This window comes from Lutjanus erythropterus, chromosome 5, assembly GCF_056507025.1.
Source record: "Lutjanus erythropterus isolate fLutEry1 chromosome 5, fLutEry1.hap2, whole genome shotgun sequence".
In the NCBI taxonomy this organism is placed as follows: Eukaryota; Metazoa; Chordata; class Actinopteri; order Lutjaniformes; family Lutjanidae; genus Lutjanus; species Lutjanus erythropterus.
Window position 1 is genome coordinate 10500112 of NC_139321.1, and position 22456 is coordinate 10522567.

The following is a 22456-nucleotide window of genomic DNA, read 5'->3' on the forward strand; positions in this document are numbered from 1 at the left end:
ATGGCCGACTAATCTTTTGATCATTTTCTCGATTGATCAAGTAATAGTTGCTTGTTTTTAAAATGTCAGTCAGTGTTTCCCAAAGCCTAAGATGACGTCCACAAGTGTCTTGTTTTGTCCACAACTCAAAGATATTCAGTTTACTGTCACAGAGGAGTAAAGAAACCAAAAAATAAGTAATAATCAATTAATCATTGCAGCTCTGGTATATACTATAGACTGTATAAATCATTCGTCTATTTTACTGATCAGCTGCAGGCTTTTATTTTGTAGTACTGAGTTGCTCTCTGTTCCTCTATACTTTTATGCATAATGTCAACATGTGGTTTATTTATTAAAGTACAGTGCTTACATGTTCTCTTCCTGTTTTGTGTGTAAATCTGTATCAGATGAACATGATGATCCTCGTGGGGGGTGTCATGTTCATCAGCAGCAATAGAAAAAACAAAGGGATCCAAAACACAACCGGCAATTTCAGAACTAGAGAAAAGCACAAATACATAATATATGAATGGTGAATCCAGATTGCAGCAGCGGAAAAGACTGAGGCAGACACTTATTTTTTATTGAGGCAAACATGCAGATGTTCAGGTTGCCATTTCAAACAATTCCTGTAAAAGATTTTACTACTTAACTTTAAATGTTTAAAGCCGTTGCCCACTTCAGTTACATCCTTTACAGGCTATAGGCTAGTTATGAGAGCAGTTTAATGTCTGAGTCATGGGTCAGCTGGAGCTTCATGCTAAAAACTGCTTTCCACTCCCAGCGTGGGGCCGCAGATCTGCAGGAGTGTGTTGTGTGGAACATACTTAAGGTGTTCAGGTGAATGTAACACCTGGCATCTCTGAAGGAGAGGGGTAGTTATCTGTCCAAACACAGGGATCACCTGAAGCTTAGCTGACACTAATACCTCAAAAATACCAAAAAGCAATGTTCATTATCTTGGGTTTCCTTTGTTAGGTCCTCAAGATTTAAATATCCTCCGTGACATCTGTCAATAAAAATCATTTAAACAGTCATTATGACAAGTTTTATGCTGTCTGTCTGTCAGCTTTTAAGTTCAGTTATGTTTGGAGACAGTGGAGCAGTCAAGTGAAACACATTAGAGCATAGAAATGGACAGGGTTTGGCATTGCTACCCACCATTTCGTTAAAACACTTCAGTCACATTCAGAAGTCCCCTGCCAGCACATTTCGGGCTCTTTTGGACGTTCTAATGAACTGAGAGCTGAAAGGCATTATTGGTTTGGCCGAAACTGCTATAAACTTGTCATTACTCTGAGGCTGAAGTGCAGAAACAGAGTAGGTGGAAGTATCGCCCTGCCCTGATTATCTCCATATGAACAGGCCGGTCTCTAATAATGGTTTCCGCTTACTCACAGCATAATGCTGTTGAACATTTTTCTCCCTTTGTGGTGATTCTGCCATAGCTCGGGGTACACCCATCTACGCAGGACATTAGAGTATAAGATAAATATAATACGTAGACATGCATTACATTTATCTTGGCTTTTAAAAGTCGGTTTAAGTAGGGTAGTTCTCTCTGTTGTTGAATCTTCCAGTGGTTTTGCTCTCCTTCTGAAAGCTTTAATAGGGACACAGATCTTTAGCTCACTCTTTATTGTGAAATTCCACCAGCCAGTATAACTTTTAATGAGCTATTTTGACCCAGCAGAACATTTTTATGCATTGTTTCATTTCTACTTGAGAAGTCTCAAAGGTTGACTCTTAGTTTCACTGTTCCAGTGCACTGATGGGAGTGAAGAAATGGTCCGGTTGTCTTTCACGTCTCTGGTTTGACTCCTGAAAAAAAAAAAAAAAAAAGGAGAAGAGGTTGGAAAATCTGGACGGGGGAACGTGAACAAGACGTACTTTCCCCCCTCCTTCAGCTACTGCTGGCATGATGCCCTTGAGCAGCAGTCTGCGGTCATAGTGAGCAGCGGCCTGATGTGAATGTGTGGATGTTTGTAACCTTCCCTCCCCCTGCAGCTTCTCCTCCAGGTTGTAAATAAGACTGAGCTCTTAGTCAGCTCGCCTGGTTAAAGGATTTCTTGTAATATGTGGGGGGAAATATCATATTGTACCGGAGCACTTTTCCTAACTGTTCTGTGAAAACTTTGTGGTATAAAATGGGACACCGGTGGCTCAGATGCTGCACGTTTCCTCGCTTCACAGCTTTAACTTTTGCACATTTTGTTTTCGCAGCGCTAGACTGATCTCATGCGGGAGAATCCCCCTGCACAATTATTCCATCGGCTTGAATGGATGTGTGGGTTTAATTTCGAGATGACACATCCTCCAACTTTTGAACAAAATGGTGCCTTTCCAGAGTTATTACTGAGAGCTGATAAAAGCGAGGCAGTTTGAGACTTTTGCTCTCAAATTACTGATTTATTTATTTCTTTATCGAGCACCAAATTATCATAATTGTTTGAAACGTTGAAGCACTGACGGGGAAACTAATTGGAAGAGCTTTTCCAAAAATGGATAAATGACATTTTTGAGTAAGTAAAGGGAGTTCATTTTTAAAAATCCAGATACAGACCACAACTGTCGAGTCCTTACAGATGAAAGAAAGAGAAGGGGTGATTTGACTGCGTGCTCTAACAGGACAGAATTTAAGAAGGGAATGACTTTGGAGAGCAATTGCTATCATTTTGGAAATGAAATATGCAGCTGTTTTTGCAGCCTTTTAATCACTCCTTTCACTTGTGGCTTCACCTCACGTCCCCTTATTTAGCCTCTTTGAAACAGCTGACAAATTAATGCGCCTCGACTTTTACTCGGATGTCATTCTAAATAAAACGTCACACCTTAAAAAGTAACACAGACTTCTCAAAAGACCACAAGTCCGCAGCGCTTGACAGGATGAGGCGCGGAACAGAAAGTTATCCAACAAATGGCACCAATCCCACAACCCCCCAGGATAATTACACCCTAGACAGAGGTGAGGAGCAAGAGGAGAATGTTATGGCTGCAGGGCGTGCAAATTTACAACAGTCTGCTGTGAGTAATGCTCAGTAGACTGGCAGCACTCTCTCTTACATGTTACAGCAGGGAGTATAATGTGCCAATTAATAGTCAACCTTTGTATTCATAAGTGTTGTTTTGCATACTTCACACCACCGAGGGTGTCAGGGGCTGAATTTTATATGCCGGACTGTGGAAGATCAATCAGGCCGACTTGGAGCGTGTTCACACGTTTTTCATGTTTTGAAATTAAATTACCCCGGCATTATTCACCGTCTCAAATTACCTGCATTCCACCGGGGCTGAATTAGTATGTACATGGACTATGAGCAGCATGGAGTTTATCATTTAATTATTTACAAATGTTGATGTCTGTGTGAAAGCTCGGAGGTTCGGTTCACTCGCAGACCACCAGGCACCAATTAGTGACAGGCATCGGTGAGTGGTTCGTGACATGCGGTACCCCCGTGGCCTCCCTCGCGGCTCCCTTAGCAGTTTTAGTGATGTCCCGAGTTCAGAAGGGTACAGAAATAATCCTAGAGGGACTTTTATGACTTCAGATTGGAGTATATGAGCGTTAAGGTTTTCTATTTATATCTTTTCGCATGTGTCTGCGTCTTTTACAGCCCTTAATTGCCTGTGTATGTACGGGTTGTGTTTTGTATGTGTGTTGGTGCTGTTATTGTTGGAGTGATTGGAGTTTGGGAGGTAACTTTATTCACCAATAAATAACATAAGGCTTGTATTTTATATGCTTCAGACATACTCTTTTGTTGCTTGGATCTTTTATGGTGAAAATTCACAACTGTTCAGGAAGTTGACGCCTGTTGAGTTCACAGTTTTGTGTTTCCTGTTGCTTTAAAGCTATAATATGTAATATTTTCAGGTTAGAATGCTTAAAAACACTACACCTATGTTATATACGTTGTTGAGTTGTGTACTAACCCTTTTACGAATCTAGCATTTAGTCAGTTAGCTTGATGCTAACATATACTGGGAATTCCCTTTGGCTTGCTAATGGAAATTAGCATTCCTGTTGCAATATCATCTTAACAGACAGTGCTTCACATGCAGAACATAAAACTGCATGTACGTTTTAACTTTCAGAATATTACTAGCTCAATCTATTCCTCTGGCTTCAACACTCTAGATTGACCAGCTACAGCAACCTGTAAGGGTCAAAACTCAGAATTCACAGTTCAAAAGTTTGATTTCTTATGTGAAAGAATGCTGATTTAAAGGCTCCTTGTGCTGTTTGCGGTTTTCAGGGGCTGTGTTTATTTTGGCCTGACATCTTGTTTTATCTATTCTTTTCTCATGGCGCTGGCTTGATGAACAGGAATAGCTAAATTTAGCAGCTTGCCTAAGAAAATATTTTATTCACTAACCTTAAAATGAGATAGCTGCTGAAATAAACGTGTATGATTTGACTTTTTCACAAGGTCTGGTGTTAAAAAAAAGCAAATAAGAATCGCAATAAATCATAAATCATCAAATAGCAATACATTCAATCGATTGGGCATCCAGGTATCAGGATAGTATCAAATCAGAGGGTAAGTGTAACGTCCAGGCCCTTGTAACTGCGCATTTCCTTCTAGTGGCTAATTGCTATAACTTCCGGGAAAACACAGGATGCATTGCATACGGCGGATAAGGTTTTCTATTTATGTTTTTTGCAAGAGTCTGCGACTTTTACAGCCCTTAATTGCTCGTATGTACGGGGGGTGTTTTGTATGTGTGTTGGTGGTGTTATTATTGGAGTGATTGGAGCTTGAGGGGGGGTGAGTTACTGTGTGTGGTGGTGGATGTTGCTGGCTGGCGAGGGGGGGGGGGGGGGGTCAGAGGACAGGACCTCTCTCAGAGGAGTGGCTGTTAACCCCTGACCTCGCTGGTTAAGCCTGCAGGGTGGTGGCGGTCGAGGCGGAGGTGGGCGGTCGGACGAGTGGGGGGGGGGCGCACCCTGAGGTCCGTCTGGTTCAGGGGCACATGATGGCAGGCAGAGGGGGCGGCGAGGTGTCTAATCTGGTTTTTGTCTATGAGGCGTTTTCACCTCCCCCACCATCCTTCCTCTGAGAACAGAGTTTGAGAGGCAGGACAATGTCAAAGGGAAGTGACTTATTTTATGAGCCATTTAAAGGGGATGGTGGTCTCCCCACAAAGGAGAGGCAGAGACGCGGCGGAGAGCTGATGAATGCCATGACACACAGTCACATGTTTGTTTACAAGATGCTGCTCTCTTGTTTTGACCACCGTAAATGGCAGTTTTCCTCTTCTGAGCGGCACATGAACAATGTTCTGACTCTTATTACATCTTAAAGCACTTGGGAAGCTGGAGGGGTGAGAGAGGCCCCTTAAAGGAGCTCCGTCAGGCGACCGAGAGCCAGCTCACCCATCACACAAAGACCATTCATGCCAGCGACGGTGGAGGAATGACGGATGCGTCCACTGACCCAGCTTATTGTGAAACATGCTGAGGCCGAAACATGTCACGCAAAGTCCGGCGTGATTTTGATTTTTATAAGATCTAACTGCTCCTGTCGACCGTTCGCTCTCTTGTGTTCCAGCAGCGCCATTTTTCTCTCCCAGCGGTTTGAGAAATTGGCTGCCAAAATGTTTTCACAAAGTATGCATTAGCTAAGAATCTTCAGTTTTCAGAGACTTAATCCTTTGAGCTAACAATGTGACATTTGTGCAGACATTCCTGTGAAATATTGACCATCTCACTTTTATTTGTGTACTTTGGTAACTAGGGCTATTTTCCACGTGGATATAGGCCCTTTTGATTGTACGCCTCCTGTGCTGTGGGTAAGCGGCGGGGGGGGCTGCTGGAGGAGAGACTGGAGGGGCTGTTTCACCTAAAGGTTCAGTCTGTGTGTGTGTGTGTTGCTCCCTGTACCTCCAATCATGCTGGTACAAAGAGCCATGTGTTGAGCAGTGATGTGATGTGTGAATATGTTTAGGTAGGGGCTGCCAACTATGCCTGGGTATGTGTGAGAGTGTGTGTATGTGCATATAGGAGGGGGTCCGGCGGAGAGGGAGAGAGATGAGTTTGGGGAGAGGACTGTGAGAGAAGGAGTGACTTGAGGCTTATTTGGACTTGATCCCAGACAGAGGGGTCCAGTTTATGGCGCCAGGGTGCATCCCTCCCTCTGCTGCCCTGTTTAGATGATTGTATTGCTATGAGTCACTTCTGACCCGGCAGTTTAATTTTTAAACATTTTAGGTACTATTTCAGACACGCGGGGAACTTCTCCAAACATGTTGTGCTATTCAGTTCGACGTTTCAGTTTGTGAGGCAGCGTGATTAGCTTAATGGTTCAACCAGCAAAAGCCATAGGAAGTGTGACCTAGAAACATGTTTTTCCCCTCGTCTCAGCTGCTATTAAAGTATACATGTGTAAAATAACAAACGTCACCTAAGCTGGGTCCTGTTTTTCTAATAGAAGTCGATGGGCGTCTCTGTTACATGCACAAAAGGAATGAAAACAACCTCAATATATCACTGAAAAACAAATCCACATGGCTCAGGTTGCTATGGCGACACATTAAACATGGCTGCCGACCAGCAGCGAAGGTAGCAGAAAAATCCCACAGTCAATGATAAAACCAGAGGCACTGAAAAAAACCTAAACCAGAAATGCAGCAATATTCAGCCTAATCAGTAACAGAAAAGAAAGTTTATTCATGCTGAACAGAGCAGGAATAAAATACAAAATCATACCAAAGCTTGTAGCTTAGACGCTTTGTATACTTCAGATATGCTCTTTTGTTGTCACTTGGAAGAAGTTTCGAGGATCTTCTGTGGGGAAAAATGTTATGTCTTAACAAAACAATTCGCAGCTGTTCAGAAGAATGATGAACCTAAAGAAACAGGAAAGGAATTCACTGTTTTTGATAATGACTGAAGAAGTTACAAACCCAGTTAACACGTGTTACGCTCAGTTTTTAGTTTCCTATAGATTTATAGCTGTAGTATGTTAAATTTCTGCATTTAAATGTCTAGAAACATTTCACATAGGTTATATAGTTTGAGCTGTGTGTTTGCATTAGCCCTGATACTTCCAACCATGTTCAGCTGCTAGTTGCAGTAATTTCCAGTAAAACACGGATTCGTCAGATGTGTCAGCGTTAGGAGGGAAGGAACATAATGTGAAGAAGACATTACCTTAATACATTCTTGATACATTACCTCATCATGAACATAATTTCTGTCTGAATTACATCAGGCAGATTTTACTTGGCAGTGATGTTTGTTTTAAAAAATGAAGACAGCAACTCCCACGATCCCACACTCCATCATCAAACTACGTCTTTTGTTACTGTTTTAATGTGAGAGAGAACTTGAGTGTTGTGCGTTCAGATGAAATTTATACTGATACGTTTCAAGTTGTCTACAAGATATATAACACGTACCATGTGAGAAGGTTCAGCGTCATCTTTTGAGGCCAAGTTAGTCTGAGATGTGTAATGAGTCTTTTAATACATGCTGGAAAACTTTCAGTGTAACGTTAAAGCTCTGGTCCATGTACGGCGTGGAGGCCCTGTAAGCAGCAGTAACCTGTGCATGCACACAGGCCTGGAGTCACTGAGCACGAGCCGATGGGGAAAACTAAACAGGCCGTTGGTGCCTGGATGCAGTGAAAGGAACCCTGTGTTCTCCCAAATTCCAGCAGCCACGTTTTAAAACAAAACATTATTGCAGCTGCGACTTTGCATTCGTCCTCCCCTGACCCTCCTTTTTAATTGGATGTTAAACTCACTTTTGACAGCGTTGGCAGTTGATGTTTTATCAAAGACAGTATTTAGGTTTTGAATAATGGTTTTGATTAGAAAGTGGAGGGAAAGCTCAGAGTAGGTCGTGTTGAGGTTTTTGGCTCTTTCCAAAGCCGCATCCACATTAATGCAGATCTGTTTGAAAATCTTTAAACAGTTAAAGGTTGTCTGTCCACACAAGAACATTTCTCCAACTGCGCTGAAGTTCCAAAACAGAAAAACGCTTCACGTATCTCCCGTTTGGTCTGTGAGGGGCTACTTCAGGCAGCAGCTTTTTACTGTTTCCACCAAGTAGCTTTTGCTTTTTTCAAAAAGTCTTTGTCAGGTGCCTGAGGTCAGATGGAAATCATGTATATGCATTTTTATCAAAAAAGGTAAAACATCAAAACAACAGTACCTGCAGTTTTTTGATAAAGGAAAAATGTGCGACAAAAACAGCATTATAATGAAGCACCGTAGGGCTGCAGAGACGCCCTGACCTACAGATCTTGTTTTCCAGTAAGAAAGACTACAACAAACGTCATATCATCACGATTTCATGTATATTATATATGTGGCTGCATCTTATGGTTATTTTCATCATTGCTTAATGTGTCATTTATTTTCTTGATTAATCAATTGCTGGTTTAGTCTGTAAAATGTCAGAAAATGGTGAAAAATGTTGATCAGCTTTTCAAAAGCCCAAACTGACATCCTCATGTGTCTTCTTATGTCCAAATCCCAAAGATATTCAGTTTACTGTCATAAGAGGAGTGAAGAAAGCACAAAATATTCACATTTGAGAAGCGTTAATCAGAGAATTTGGACATTTTTTACCGAAACATAACTCAAAATGATTAGCGATTAATTTAACTGATTAACTGTTTAATAGATGATTAATCGTTGCAGCCCCACGTATATTAATTTCAGGGAAAATTGTTATGCAAGAATGATCATTCCCACTAATCGTGAATCATATCACCACTGCAAACACCTGTCAGAATAATTGCAATCTGATTTTAAACGCGCTGCCCTAATTTTTGAAAATGTGTATCTCCTGTGGATGTTAAACCAAAATAACACGGGAAAAGCCTTTAGATTTATCTGTATCAATGTGCACATGGCTGCAGTCAAAGTGGATGAAGCGCTAATCCTCTCCTCTTAAAAGTCTTGTGTTTTAGGAGGACACAGCGGCACTCAGAGAAAGCTAGAGCAGTGAACTATCAATCAGGACAGGGAAGTGCGAGGATAAGAGTAAGGCTCTATAAAGTGGCCGGCTAAAGACTGCTCTGAGCTGAGTGTTGCAATTAATCCACTTAAGTGCAGTTAAGGGGGTTTTCACAGCCAAGGTGCATTTGATTTGGTGAGGGGTGATGTTGTTTCTCAGCGTTTGAATGGCTTCATCCCAGACAAAAGCAAAGAAATTGCGTTAATGGTCGATATACGTGTGTGTAAGTCCACAGACGTTAACAAAGCCACTCTGGAGCAGCACAGATTGGATGTTAGAGTATATTATTTTGATGTAATCACTCTTAAAGGCCTTCAGTTGTGTTTGGAGCTGCTTTAACATGGTCGATTGGAAGTGTTTTGTATTGATGTGATTCGTGATGACGGTTTCCTGGATGGACATGGTATTTAACACCGTATTCTCCTCGTCTCTTGCAGGAGCCCCGTTGAAAGTTTGTCCGCAGGGTTTCTCCTGCTGCACAGTGGAGATGGAGGAGAAGCTGAGCCAGCAGAGCCACACAGAGATCAAAGCTCCCGTCTCCAGGCTTAGCACCAACCTACAATCCACCTTCAAACAGAGGCACGACCACTTTGACAGTAAGCAAACACACTTACACAAACAAACACACACACATGCACACCAGCCACTTTTCAGCCCACATTGTGCCGCTGGCTACTGTCCCCGCAGCAGCACTTGTGTTGCACGATTTTTGACGGACGCTCCCACCTGCCAGTGCACTGCCCGGAGCGGAGACAGTCAGTCTGTGTCCGTTGGCCCGTCCACCTGTCTCTCAACGTCTCAGCTCCCTGCCTCATCGTCCCCACCCCCCACCCCCCGCCACCACCACCACCAGCCACCACCACCACCACCACCCGCTCGCCCACCCTCCAGAGAGACGTGCACGCTCCCAGACGGACCACACACATCTTCAGATTTAGTCTTCTCTGTACTTCCTGTTCCTCTGTGTGTGCGCACATGTGTGTATGCCTGTAAATATTGGGATCAGGTTTCCCTGGGAGCGCATGGGAACATGCAACAGTGCTGAGTCACCAAGGAAGTGGGGCAGCTTTTGAATGCCTTCAGCCGCCCGACCGTGCCACCGCTGCCTCTCTGCGGGCAAGAAGTTTGATGAGATAAGATACAGAGGAGATGATAAAAAGATTTACAGAGAGAGAAAGATTTTACTGTCTAAATGCATTTCAATTTGTTTTGTCAGGGCCGTTGTGTGCCTGGTTTGATGCGTTTGTGTGTGCGTGCTTGTGCAGACGCGGGTCAGAGACCTTCAGATCTTATGTGTCTGTGAGAGGGAGCGAGGGATAGTCAGTAATGGGGAGCGTGTGTATTGCAGCCAGATGTGAACAGGAATGTGACGTGTCGGAATGCAGTGGCTGCTCGAACCGTCCCGCCCCTCTTTTTCTCCTCTCTCGCTGCCCTTTGTCCCCATCTCATGCCTCGCTCTCCCAGAAAACCCCTCACTTTGCCCCTCAGACCCTTCTTTCTCTTTCCATCTCTCTCTCTGCTAATGTCCCGCTGTTAATCACATTTCACTGCGTGCATCTTCTCAGGTCTTTGCTGCTTTCTCACACAACTTCCTGCATACTGTGACATTGGTTTAGGGTGCAAAATTAACTTTTTCGTCCACTGGCCAAATGGCTGGTGAATATTCAGATTTGACACAGATAGATAATAGATGGTCTCGGCTGGTGAGTCGAGCAAATCTACCAGCCGCTTGTGAATTTACTTGCATTTTGCTCGTGGCTGGTTCTGATTTTGAACCCCAGCTGCAGCACACAGTTCACATTACCATTAATTAACGACATAGTTTCACATTTAATCATTTCGTCTATAAAATAGTAAAGGCAAGATGTGAAAATGGCTATCACAAGTTCCCAGAAGCCATGGTGATGTTTTCAAGTTCCTGTTGCTGCAGCCAACTATTTAGAAAGATGTTCAAAGATGTTCAGTTTACTGTCCGAGAAAAACCACAAAATATTTTAATTTTAGAAATAGGAACTAGTGATTTTTTTTTTAGTTCATTTAAAAAAGTATCCCAAACTCTATGAAGATAATTAGATTTATACAGTCTAATAAGCTAATTTAACTAGAAATTTGGGAAATTTATAATATTTCTTAATGAAATAGTTTTTGTAAAGTTACATAATCTGAAAAAATCAAGCCATTCCTCTCTCTACATCTACCTTTGGTGCTTTTTGCTCCCTCTAAGAACAGAGCAGTACTTGTTAAAATACAAAAGTGAAAAAGACTGTTTTCATGGTTGAATAAAAGTGTCATTTCCTGGAGCTGCTTTGCATTTGGTCTATTGGGCCTACCGCTGGTGAAACATTAATTATCGGCAGATATTGGTAATGAATGTGTTCCTGCTTAAACCTCTGGGGAAAAAGGGCAAGACCAAAAAGGAGTTCTCGGTCTTTGATTTTGAGGAACTGATAGCAGGACCACAAATGTCAAAAAAATTTCCTCCAATTTTGCATAACTCTAAAACATCTGCCGTCAAACATCATTGTGACTTCAGGTCAGAGTTAAAAAGTTCACATTTACTCAGTTACATCGCACCACCAAACAACAAGTGATATTTTTACTGCTTGTAAACCTGCACCCCGGTCAACTCTTCAAGTCTTCTTCAAGTCGAGTAGTTTTTTGTTTGTTTGTTTGTTTGCTTGTTTTTGTAAGTCAGTGTGCATTACAGTAACAGGAAGAAACAGAAGCTCATCAAAATACACATTTAAAAGAGAAAAATATGGGGAATCGTATAATAATATGGGGAATGTGCTGGTGAGAGAAGGTGAAACAGTGATTGGTAAACATCACCGGTTTTTTATCTGCGTCATTGTACACAGAGCAACTTAACAGCATGGCAGGATGTAAAATAACAAACCAGGTCTGTAAATCACCACAAACAACAAAATTAACTTTAATGGAAGCAGAGCAGAGGGATGGACGTGTTCTCAGCCTCGGCAGAGCGTCACCTGTGCTGCATGCTCTCCCAGATTTTATACATGAACTATGAGTGCGAGGATTCAGCCTTTAACTTTTTCTGACTGTGGAAATGTTTTCACATCACAGATGACGAAAAAAAGCATTAAAACATGAGTCTTACGGGTACAGCATGTTCATTTGGGCTGATATATGAGTTCTGCTTAAATTTTGTTGCCGTTTTAGGTCCGATTTCTCCTCTAAAATCTGAGGTGATCTTTAAATGCTTTCAAAAGAGGAAGAACAGATTTATCATGCAAAAGTCATACAAAAATCAGTAAAGCCTGAACAAGTGTAGGGTCGTCTATGTTTGACCAAGAGGGGGCAGCCTCTGAGCTGACAGTAAAGGTCTTCATTCACCTTCCTCCCCTTCTGAGCCCCCTCCTCATCACTGCAGGCTGTACATTGCTGCCGTCTGTGAACTGTTAGATGTGGGATCGCTTTACAAAAGGCACGCTGTGCTCTCTTCCACCTGGGCCATTAGACCGTCTCTCTCACTGGATACGGTGACGGGATCAGGTTGCCGTCCCATTATTTCCCGTTGTCACATCGAGACACCCGGAAGGAGACACTTCCTGTTGGTGAAACTGGCACAGGAAGTGCTTATCTCCGCATTTACTGTTTACTGAGGATGACGGCCCACGCCGATGACATCAGCTAACTGCTGGAGAGAAGAGTGCGGCGCATGTGTGCATAAACACAGCTGCAACCGTACATGAAAACAGGCGCAGCACCGTACACTCGCCGCACTAACAAACTCAGGAAGTGGTGTATGTGATTAGGCAGGCTCTCATCATGCGCCTGGAGCAAGGAGTCATGGCCAATTAAGACCAGGGCCAGAAATAGTTCTCCCCTCTCTGTGTCTCCTCACTGTGTGTTTGTCCTGGCCTCTGCCTGTCTGTCTTGTTGCACTGACCCCATCCAGCAGAGCAAGCCTATGTCTGGGATTTAAGCGCTTGGATTAAGGCCCCTTGTCTCCAGACACACACACACACACACACACACACACACACACACACAAGAGACATCCATCCTGAAGCACTAGAGTCCAACAGCAGGAGGGACAGAATCCTGTCCCATAAGAAAAGGGAGAAGTGCAGGGACTAATTGGCACAAATAGGATGCAATTACTGCCTGGGCTGGGATTGGGAGGAGCAGAATTTATAGGGACACTGGTGGGGGGTGCGGGGGTGGAGGGGGGCTCCTTGGAGGAGGAAGTAGGAGGGAGGAGTGGGAGGAGATCGGTCATCTCCTCTGTTCTTGTGATGGATTGGGCCTAAGATCATCGCTCATAATTTAGGGCCTTCACTGCAACATGTGGAAACGATGACAGGGACGAGGAGGGGCGGGGGAGGAAGGAAGAGGCAGACACTCACAGAGGCAGAAGTTGTCCTCCTTCCTCACATTTCGCCGCAGCTTCCACTCCTCTCCCATGTAACCTCTCACCCAGATTCCCTCAGACCATTGGCTGAGCGACAGGCGCATTTTTTAATGGAAAAATCCTGAGGGAGTGCTCCGCTCCGCTCCTCGGCCCACTGGCAGACGGCTGCGTGTCATAAACTGTTTTTAATGACAATGCAAGATGCCTGTGTAATGCTGCTCATACTTCAGACCCTCGGCTCGGGCCAAAGAGCCTCCCACACCCCCGCCGCTACCACCACCACCCCCCTGCTGCCACCGTTCGCACACACCCTGCACAGGCCGAGTGGGTTTGTCCAAACTCATTACAGGGCTTATCTGTTTAGCATATAGGCATTACCGCTTTAATAAACTGTAGGAAGGAAAAAGAGAAGTTTAGGGTGCTCTGTGCCTCCTCTTCCTCCTCCTCCTCACCTCCTCCATCTCTTTTCACTGACTTTAAACTTGTGGCTACTATGACATTCCAGGGGTGGGGGAGGACCTTTTGTTTTAATCTCTGTCAATGGAGCGTGGAACTTGGTGCCCTCTCCCCTGGCTTTGTGTGCGTGTGTGTTGGATGGGAAGAGGAGCGGGGCGGGGGTGGGGGGGGTGGGGAGCGAATGATGGTGGGGAGGTAAATGGAGGGGCTGCAGTGTTTCCGGTATCCTTGGCGACACAGTGGGGATTTGGAGTTAAAAAAGCCCTCAACTTAACCCGCCCCAAGCCGCCCTCGCCCCCTCCCCTGCCTCATTTTTTCTTTTTAGTTTGTCAGTCTGAAGTGGAAGTGACAGCGCTACTTGGGGACCGTGTGTGTGTGTGTATGTGTGTGTGTGTGTGTGTGTGTGTGTGTGTGTACTGGTGGCAGGGAGCGTTTAGCGACTCCCTCTGTGAAAGCATGGGAACTTTACATTTCAAAGCCGAGCAGAGGGCACACAGAGAAACTGCAGCGGGACAGAAGTTTTTGCGAGCACGGGGAGAGACGAGTGAAAGGGGACGAGTGTATGCTCGCATGCATGCGAGACCGAAGGTGAAGCATTTTTCAGAGACTCCGAGGAATTCTCATTTTGTTCAGATTAAGAAAGTTTGGAGGAGGGGGTGTCCGTGGGAGAGGGGGGGGGGCCTGGATTATTGGGGGTGGGGGAAAAGCGGCGAAGGGGGTGATGGACATTCCTCAGGATGAAGTAGGTCATTGTTCCCTGTCTCTAGTGAAGAGAGCTCTCTGAAGGAACTGATGAAGTGAAAGCAGCGGAGGGGAGGGAGATGCAGCGCTGGATGGGGGGTACAGGTCCATATACGGGGAGGGGAGGAGGAGGAGAGGGGAGGGGGGGGGGGTCGCATTATTCAGTAATCCTATTGAAAATGCCTCTGAAGGACAGTCCAAGAGAAGCTGGGAGAAAGGAAAGCGAATGGAATGTGACAACAGAAAAATGCCATTGATGGTGGTCAGTTTGAAGCGGCTTGATGTGGAGAGACGTCTCCGCTGAATGGCGAGGAGCAGCGCCGCTCGTTTGGCCTGACAGAGATGCTCCGGCTCCACCTTTCACCCCGCCTGCTTCGCTCCTCTCATCTCCTCGTTCCCAACCGCCCCCCCTTTTCCCATAACGCATTCCTTTGCCTTTCATCCAAGATTTTATGCCTAAGCTGTTTCTGTCGAGATGCTCGGTGTGTCCGGACATGGTGCACAGGTGAAGAGGAGAAACCACCAATCAGATTTCAGATAGCTGCAGCAGATGCATAGAGACAGAAAGCAAAGGTGTATCAAGATCTTTAGATGTACTTTAACAGGGGTTCTCAAGCTTTTTTATCAAGAACCTTCACAATAGATGCACATTAGACTCCCAATTTGACTATTTTATGTGGGTTTGTGTTTTGATATACTTATCTATACTTATCTACACTTATCAATGGACTACAGTGGTCAGGGGCAGCAACAAAAGGTATTTTAGCCCCTATAAAAAGGTCCACTGAAAAATTACCCTCTTGTTTTCTTTCTAGGCTTGAAGATAATAAAGTCTTCACAGTTCTAAATATATTATTATTATATTATATTCCTCCTTTTGCTGGGGTCTCCTTACAACCCATTCAAGGACCCCTGTTGGACCCTGAACTCCAGTTTGACAACCATGGTGCTATAATTCAACCTTGTGGCAGTAATGTTGCACTTTTGACATGTTCATTTTGTCAGTCAACAGAACTATTTGAGTTATTTACATACACTGTGGTCACACTGGAATCTGTATATTTCAGTAAGTTGATGGAAACCTCACAGTGTGCTGGTGTGTTGTCTAATGTTTTGTAATGGGATACCCACAAAGTGTGACTTTGCTGTTCCCAAACAAGTACAATCATAAGGAGAAGTTATTGAGTTAAAGATAGATAAAATCAGCTGTGAGTCTCAGTAGATGTTCCAAACAATATGTTATCCATCATACAAATTCAATTTCCTTGGTAACATCTTTAAAATAAATCTCTCCCTGCAGACGGACATGTAATGTGAACAATGTCAGATTGTTTGTTCTGTTCTTTGGCAGCCTCAACATTTAGTCATCACACTAATCTCCCTCCTCTCTCTTTTCTCCGCAGAGTTTTTCCGTGAGCTTTTGAAAAATGCAGAGGTCTCGCTGCACAGCATGTTTGTGCGAACGTACGGGATGATGTACGTGCAGAACGCAGAGCTGTTCAAGAACTTCTTCGCGGCCCTGACAAGGTACTACGAGTCCGGCAGCGCCGCCGTCAGCCTGGACTCCATGCTGTCGGACTTCTGGGCTGACCTCCTGGAGAGGATGTTCCGGCTGGTCAACGTGCAGTACGAGTTCAGCGACGCCTACATGGAGTGCGTCAGCCGGCACACGGAGCAGCTGCAGCCCTTCGGCGATGTGCCTCGCAAGCTACGCATCCAGCTGATGCGGGCCTTCATCGCCGCACGCACCTTTGTGCGCGGCTTGGCGCTCATGCCGAAGGTGGTCAACAGAGTTTCCACGGTGAGTTAGGGGTGCTTGTAAAGCTTTTGTCTTTGCTAAAAAAGGCAGTCAGTCTGCTACCAGACACTGAAAGATTTTTCCCCTAAAGCCGAGTCCGTCCCTCCCTTCTCTGTTTCTGACTTCATATCTTTCTTGGAAAAACTGGCTGCGGTTCCATTACAGTGTCTCTGATAACATAAACCACTTTGACTGCTCTGGTATGGCATGTTTTTCCACTGTAGTGAGTGATTCATTGGTGATTAGATTATACTGCTTTGTGGACTTGGCTTATAAAATTAATAGCCATGCTTTTTCACTGCCGAAGTATGTCTCTACGGTGGTGTTAGATGAGTGTTTTTGCTGTGCTGCAATGATAACAGTCTGCTAACTGACCCCTGCCTCCTCCAGGTCAGTGCGTCTCCCAGCTGTGTGCGAGCGGCCATGAAGATGTTGTACTGTCCCTACTGCTCGGGCCAAGTGGCCCTGAAACCCTGCCAGAATTACTGTCTGAACGTGCTGCGTGGGTGTTTGGCCAACCAGGCCGACTTGGACACAGAGTGGAACAACTTCCTCGGTAAGTGACCGTCAGGCTTAACAAGGACACCTTCTGCAGCCATTATTAAAGGGATAGTTTAAAGATTTATTTAGGCTACTTACTGATAATCAGTGTATTAGCTACAGTAGGTAGGTTGGAGAAGCAGAGAGGAGCACCAGCATGGAAGCTAAGCAATGAACTGCTGTGGGCAGGGTCAGCAACAGAAAAAGGTTCACCTAAAAATATCAATTTAAATGCACACTATATTTAGAATATTTCCACAACTTAACTTATTGTTATACCTCCCAAATATCACTCTCTCCCAACAAACCAAAGTCCAGAGGCAAAATCAGTCATTTTACCACTCATATCATGGTGGTTTCTGGTCTACAGCTGCCTAAATCTGTTAGTTTGTTTGTTATTGTGTGACTTTGGTGAATCAGGACTATCCTTTTAAAACACCAGAGTCACACAATAACACAAACACGCTAACAGATGGAGGTAGTGGTAGACCAGCAACCCCTGCGTTGTGTGAGGTAAAATTACTGTTTTCGCCTAGGGAGTTTGGTTGGTTTAGAGAGAGTGATATTTGTCTTATATAACGTTGGTTTCCTGTCAGAAAAGGCTGTCTGATGGCAAAATAAAGCGGTGGAAATATTCTAACTATAGTGTGCACTTAAAGTGATATAGATTAAAGAAGGTCCACCTTAAAAATCAATTCATAGCTAATTCACTGACTATGATAAGTACCTCATACAACCCCATTTCACTTAATCCAAATGATCCCTTTTGAAGTGTTTGATTTGGAAACAGAGCATATTTATGCAACTCCCTCCTCTGTTACAAGTTGCCACTGCAGTGCGTCATATTTTACCAAAGAATCATTCTAGTTTGATCTAATCTGCTCCAGCCTCACTAATCTGCTGCACCGCTCTTTACCCTCGTGGGCATGAAACCAGTGTGACATGATGGGATTGCTGGCATGATGTAACTGGGGTGATAAGATGACAGATATATATATTTTTTTTTTTCCAGTGTATTCAGTAGATTTGTTGCACATCAGTTTAGCAAGAAAATGTCTAACAAGGAAACACAGTGTTGATTGTAAAAACTCATGTATGAACACATCCCTCATTTTTGAGCAGGGAACGAGGGGACATGTTGTGACCCACAGCATGAATGCAGCTCCTCTGTTGTGTAAACACAGACCCAGATCAGTTACATTACATACAGGGTGGCGCATGTGCACACTGTTCCCCTCTGTATGTTTTATGTGTATCTGCATGGCTTCTGTAGCACCGTTACATGTGTCTGTCTCTGGCTGCTGACACTGCTGCTGTCTGTGGAGGCGTCTGGTTTCTGCTGCCTCCTCGCTGTGCGGCGGCTTCACTCTGCCACAGTCCGAGGGCTCAGTTTCACTGGTTAACAATCCCCTGCTCCTGGGCGTGTGCCTCCCCCTAGTGGCGGCTTTTTGAAACATCACGCTTGACCTAAGAAAACCTAGCAGTGACTCAACTTCTTGTGCTGTTTTTAATTTTGTGTTCCCATGTTCTTGTTTTCAGACGCCATGCTTGGTCTAGCTGAGAGGCTCGAGGGTCCCTTCAATTTCGAGTCCGTCGTGGATCCCATCGATGTGAAGATTTCAGACGCCATCATGAACATGCAGGAGAACAGCATGCAAGTGTCGCAGAAAGTCAGTATCATTTTAAAGTCTATTTCAAAAACAAGATCCAGAGATAAAGAGATACAGTTCCACTAATTTCACCTATCCTAACAGGTTTTCCAAGGATGTGGTCAACCTAAACCAAACACGGCCTTCCGCTCCAAGCGTTCTGTCAAAGAAACAGGCTTCACTGGCCGCTTCCGCCCTTACAGTCCTGATGCAGGGCCAACCACCGCTGCTGGAACCAATTTAGACCGACTGGTAAGGACTAAAAATACCCAAAGGTCAACCGTACTACTGCTTCTTTGCTGAGTGGTCTGACTTTTGTTTTTTTTTTTTGCATTTTCTGTGCAGACAAATGATGTGAAGAAGAAGCTGAAACATGCAAAGAAGTTCTGGTCCACGTTGCCAGAGACGGTTTGCGCAGGTGAGAGGATTGCACCTGGGGACGAGTGCTGGAATGGAACAGCAAAAAGCAGGTAACACGAACACATCGTACACGCAGAATTAGAATTTTAAATGTACATTGAGTCTCTGACAGTAATCCAACATTTTAACAAACAATGACTCACTGTACATAGGTACGAGTCAGTTGTCATTGGCAACGGACTGGCCAATCAGGTGTCAAACCCTGATGTGGACGTGGACATTACGAAGCCAGACATTGTGATCCGCAGTCAGATCGCAGCGTTGAAGGAAATGACGAGCTGGCTTAAAGCTGCGCACAACGGCAACGACATCTCTATTGATATCGGTGAGGATGGTTAAATTTCTTTATGAAATGAATGACATTCATCAAAGTTCACTGTGGCTACAACAGATTTCTGTCAGTTAGATTACTTTAATATGACTGAATATTATTTCATTTAAACAGGAACAATAAATTTATAGCCAATTAGAGACACAATAGCACATTATATTAACTGCTTTTGTTTACTAAAGACAGACATCATGGAAACTTTATTTATTTCATGGAGTGAAAACAGCTTTGAAAGGGTGTAAAAGCAAACTAGCAAAAGAAAAGCGTTCAAAAGCATCTTCTTCCCTTCAGATGCTATTCGTTTTGAGATTTTAAATCAAGTGTAAGTTATCACTTTTTTACATTTTTATGGCTGCAGCACCACTGCTTATGCGTAGGGTGGTTCTGAAATCTAATAATTTTACATATCGTTCATCTGTTTACTAGGCATTTATTTTATTTATTTATTTATTTTTTTGCTTTAATCCATTTGTCCTCATGGCACTCATCTGACGCTGGTGTCTGTTTTTTTTCCTCAGATGAGGACGGCAGTGGAGGAGAGGAGAGCGGCAGCGGTTGCGACTCTCAATCCTGCGACACAGACCAGGACATCTACTTCTCCACCCCACCGAACTCCGGCAAGCCCCGGGTTAAGCAGGTGGTGGTGGACAGAGCGTTGGCTACGGTCACGTCACAGGGAAGCATGGCGCTGGCGCTCTGCGGGCTGGCCCTGGCCCTGCTTGTTCCCCACTTGAGATAAAACTGGCTGGGCAGGGAGAGGAAGAGAACGACCAGGAATGACGGAGCGAAGGGGAAAACTGTCAGAGAGACTTTTTTAAAAAAAAAAGACTGCCTTCAGGACCTCGGACTGTCCGCCAGTGGGGGGGAGGGGAAGACTCTTCTTAATATTACAATAACTTCACTTTTAATTATTTGTTTGTATGTTTTAAGGACATCAGTGTACAGCAATATGATTTTCTTCCCAAAAGAAATCCACCTTTTTACCCCCTTTTTCCCCCCAGATAAACCTTTACTCCTTATGGCTCTTTTGGAGCTACACTATGGTTCTGCTTGCAGCATTTCAAACATTATATAATTGTCTTATTTTGGCAATTTAATCTCATAATTCATTTTTGTGCCTTCTGCAATGATTTCCATCTGATACCTTAATAGTAAGTGAGATGTTTGGTTGAACATTGAGTGCCTGTGGTGGGACATATCTTCATATTTCTGAGGATGTTCTTCAGAGATCAACACATTTCTGAATATTCATTTATAATAATAGTTTTTTTTTGCACATTTTGAATGTGCATACTGTGAATGTTTGTGCATTTATACATTTGCTTGCATCAGCCAGTCAGATATCATGAAGCTAGCCGTTGATCTCGACTAAGGAGGAGTTTGAGCTTTAGTTGACTTTATCTTTGGAGAGATGTTCGAAATCAGCTCATCTCTCAGAAATACAGCGAGAGACGTTACAGCACAGGTATTTACGGTCGACCCAGAGATGGAATCATTTTTTAGAAGAGCTTTTTGGGGCACTCTGCGAGCCCAAACATGCAATATTGTATGTCCGCTATGAGCATTATCACACCTAACTTTTTTTATTTTTTTTTTATTTCCTCCATTCATTTTTAATTTAATTACAGTTCAATAGTAAGGTCATACCTCATGCATGCTCTCATTGTCAATGCAATCTAGTGGTGTTGAGTTGAAAGTGTCTGATAGAGTTGAGATATGTGGCTGGCATCCTGGTGAAAAGGTACCTGGCGTGGAAGAGGAAGGACTCCCCTGGCATTACCCCTAAAGAAGGCAAAAAGCTGACATGTCCTGAATGCCCTTTTTTGGTACTGTAAGCTCAGTTCAGCACAGAGGATCTGACTCTATACAGTCTTACTCGTTTGAAAAAGAAAAGGTGGCAACACGTACGTTTGGAGCGTTTCACATTAAACTAGAGAACAGGAACAAAAGACAGTGCTTTTGATCAAATGAAATCAAGGAAAGATTATTTTAATACAGGGTTTTATGTTGAGGTGTTGTAATTTTTAGCTATTTTTGGTATGAAGATATATATTAGGTACTACAGTGGATTTTACTGCTAGTTTTAGGTGGTGGAAGTGGACAACGTGCACAGATATCGGGGGCACTTTTTGGTCAGTGTGCACAGTTTATCGGGGGCTCTTTTTTTTTTTTTTTTTCGTTTCCCCGCACATCCCCCGTCCCACAATACACACTTGTACCTCTTAAATGGCCTGTGTCAGTATAAATGGACTCATCCTGAACCATTGAATCTACCTATCCTCATCCTCACGTTCTCATCGTGTCAACTTGAGGTGGAATGTTGAAGTATTGTCACAAGTGCTACCAAAATTAATGCAATGAATGGTGCCTGATGTTTTTTCTTTTAACCTTGGTACATTATTAGCAACTTGTTGAGGTAAAAAAAAAAAGAATGTAGGTGTTGATGATTTGTGTCTTTTATCTGCTCAGACCCCCTCAGGGGTGTTTGAGTATGTTGTTACCAGCTGACAAGCACAACGTAAGATTTTCTTTATCTTCTAATTTGATAATCAGGTCTCTAAGTTGCGTTACCTGGCCTTTTCATCTCTAAAATGATGCTGCCTCATGTAGCTTTTGTACAGTAACTTATGCATGTATTTTAATGCCATTGCAAACATGCTTTTAGAACTGACATAGATGATCCAAAATACAGTATTCAGAATGTTTTGATATGCAAAACTTAGGCGAAAACGACACATTTCTCAAAGTGATTGAATTGAACAGATTTTGGGGGGTTTGAATATGCATTTTGTAAAAACTGAAGCATGTATTTGCTCGTTTCAGACCTGTCTGCAGTGAAGACAGATGGTAAATGCTGCGCACGACCTTTTTGCCTCGTTTGGCTTTGTAATTGATGGGTTGATTGTAAGCTAACATGAAATTTTCTTCCAAAAAACCAAGTGATGTTCCCAATTAACAGACTTGGGACAAACCAACATCATATCAATAATCTGACTGAAGGATTTGACGAGACATCTAAACAACCTGGATAAAATACTGAAGCCTAAATTTTAAAATGATGAAGCTCAATCTGGCATTAACTTCTGCATGTGACCGGTTCAGTTCTCCTGATTTCAAGTGTTCCACCAACATTTCTACAAGGGCTTGTGCATGCATTCGTGTCATGTTGAAGAGTTGTGTCGAGTGTGAAGAAACC

General features: G+C 43.6%; 1 protein-coding gene across 1 annotated transcript in view; it reads left to right on the top strand.

Moving 5' to 3' along the window:
* The window catches only part of gpc4 (glypican 4), a 38428-nt gene extending 17522 nt beyond the window's left edge, over positions 1 to 20906 (top strand). The window contains exons 2-9 of the mRNA XM_084718754.1: positions 9388 to 9546; positions 15926 to 16323; positions 16711 to 16876; positions 18400 to 18530; positions 18615 to 18761; positions 18855 to 18979; positions 19082 to 19254; positions 19779 to 20906. Coding sequence (XP_084574880.1) covers positions 9388 to 9546; positions 15926 to 16323; positions 16711 to 16876; positions 18400 to 18530; positions 18615 to 18761; positions 18855 to 18979; positions 19082 to 19254; positions 19779 to 19999 — 1520 coding nt within the window. The 3' untranslated portion in view covers positions 20000 to 20906. The remainder of the gene's footprint in view (positions 1 to 9387; positions 9547 to 15925; positions 16324 to 16710; positions 16877 to 18399; positions 18531 to 18614; positions 18762 to 18854; positions 18980 to 19081; positions 19255 to 19778) is intronic.
* Positions 20907 to 22456: the final 1550 nt, after the last annotated feature.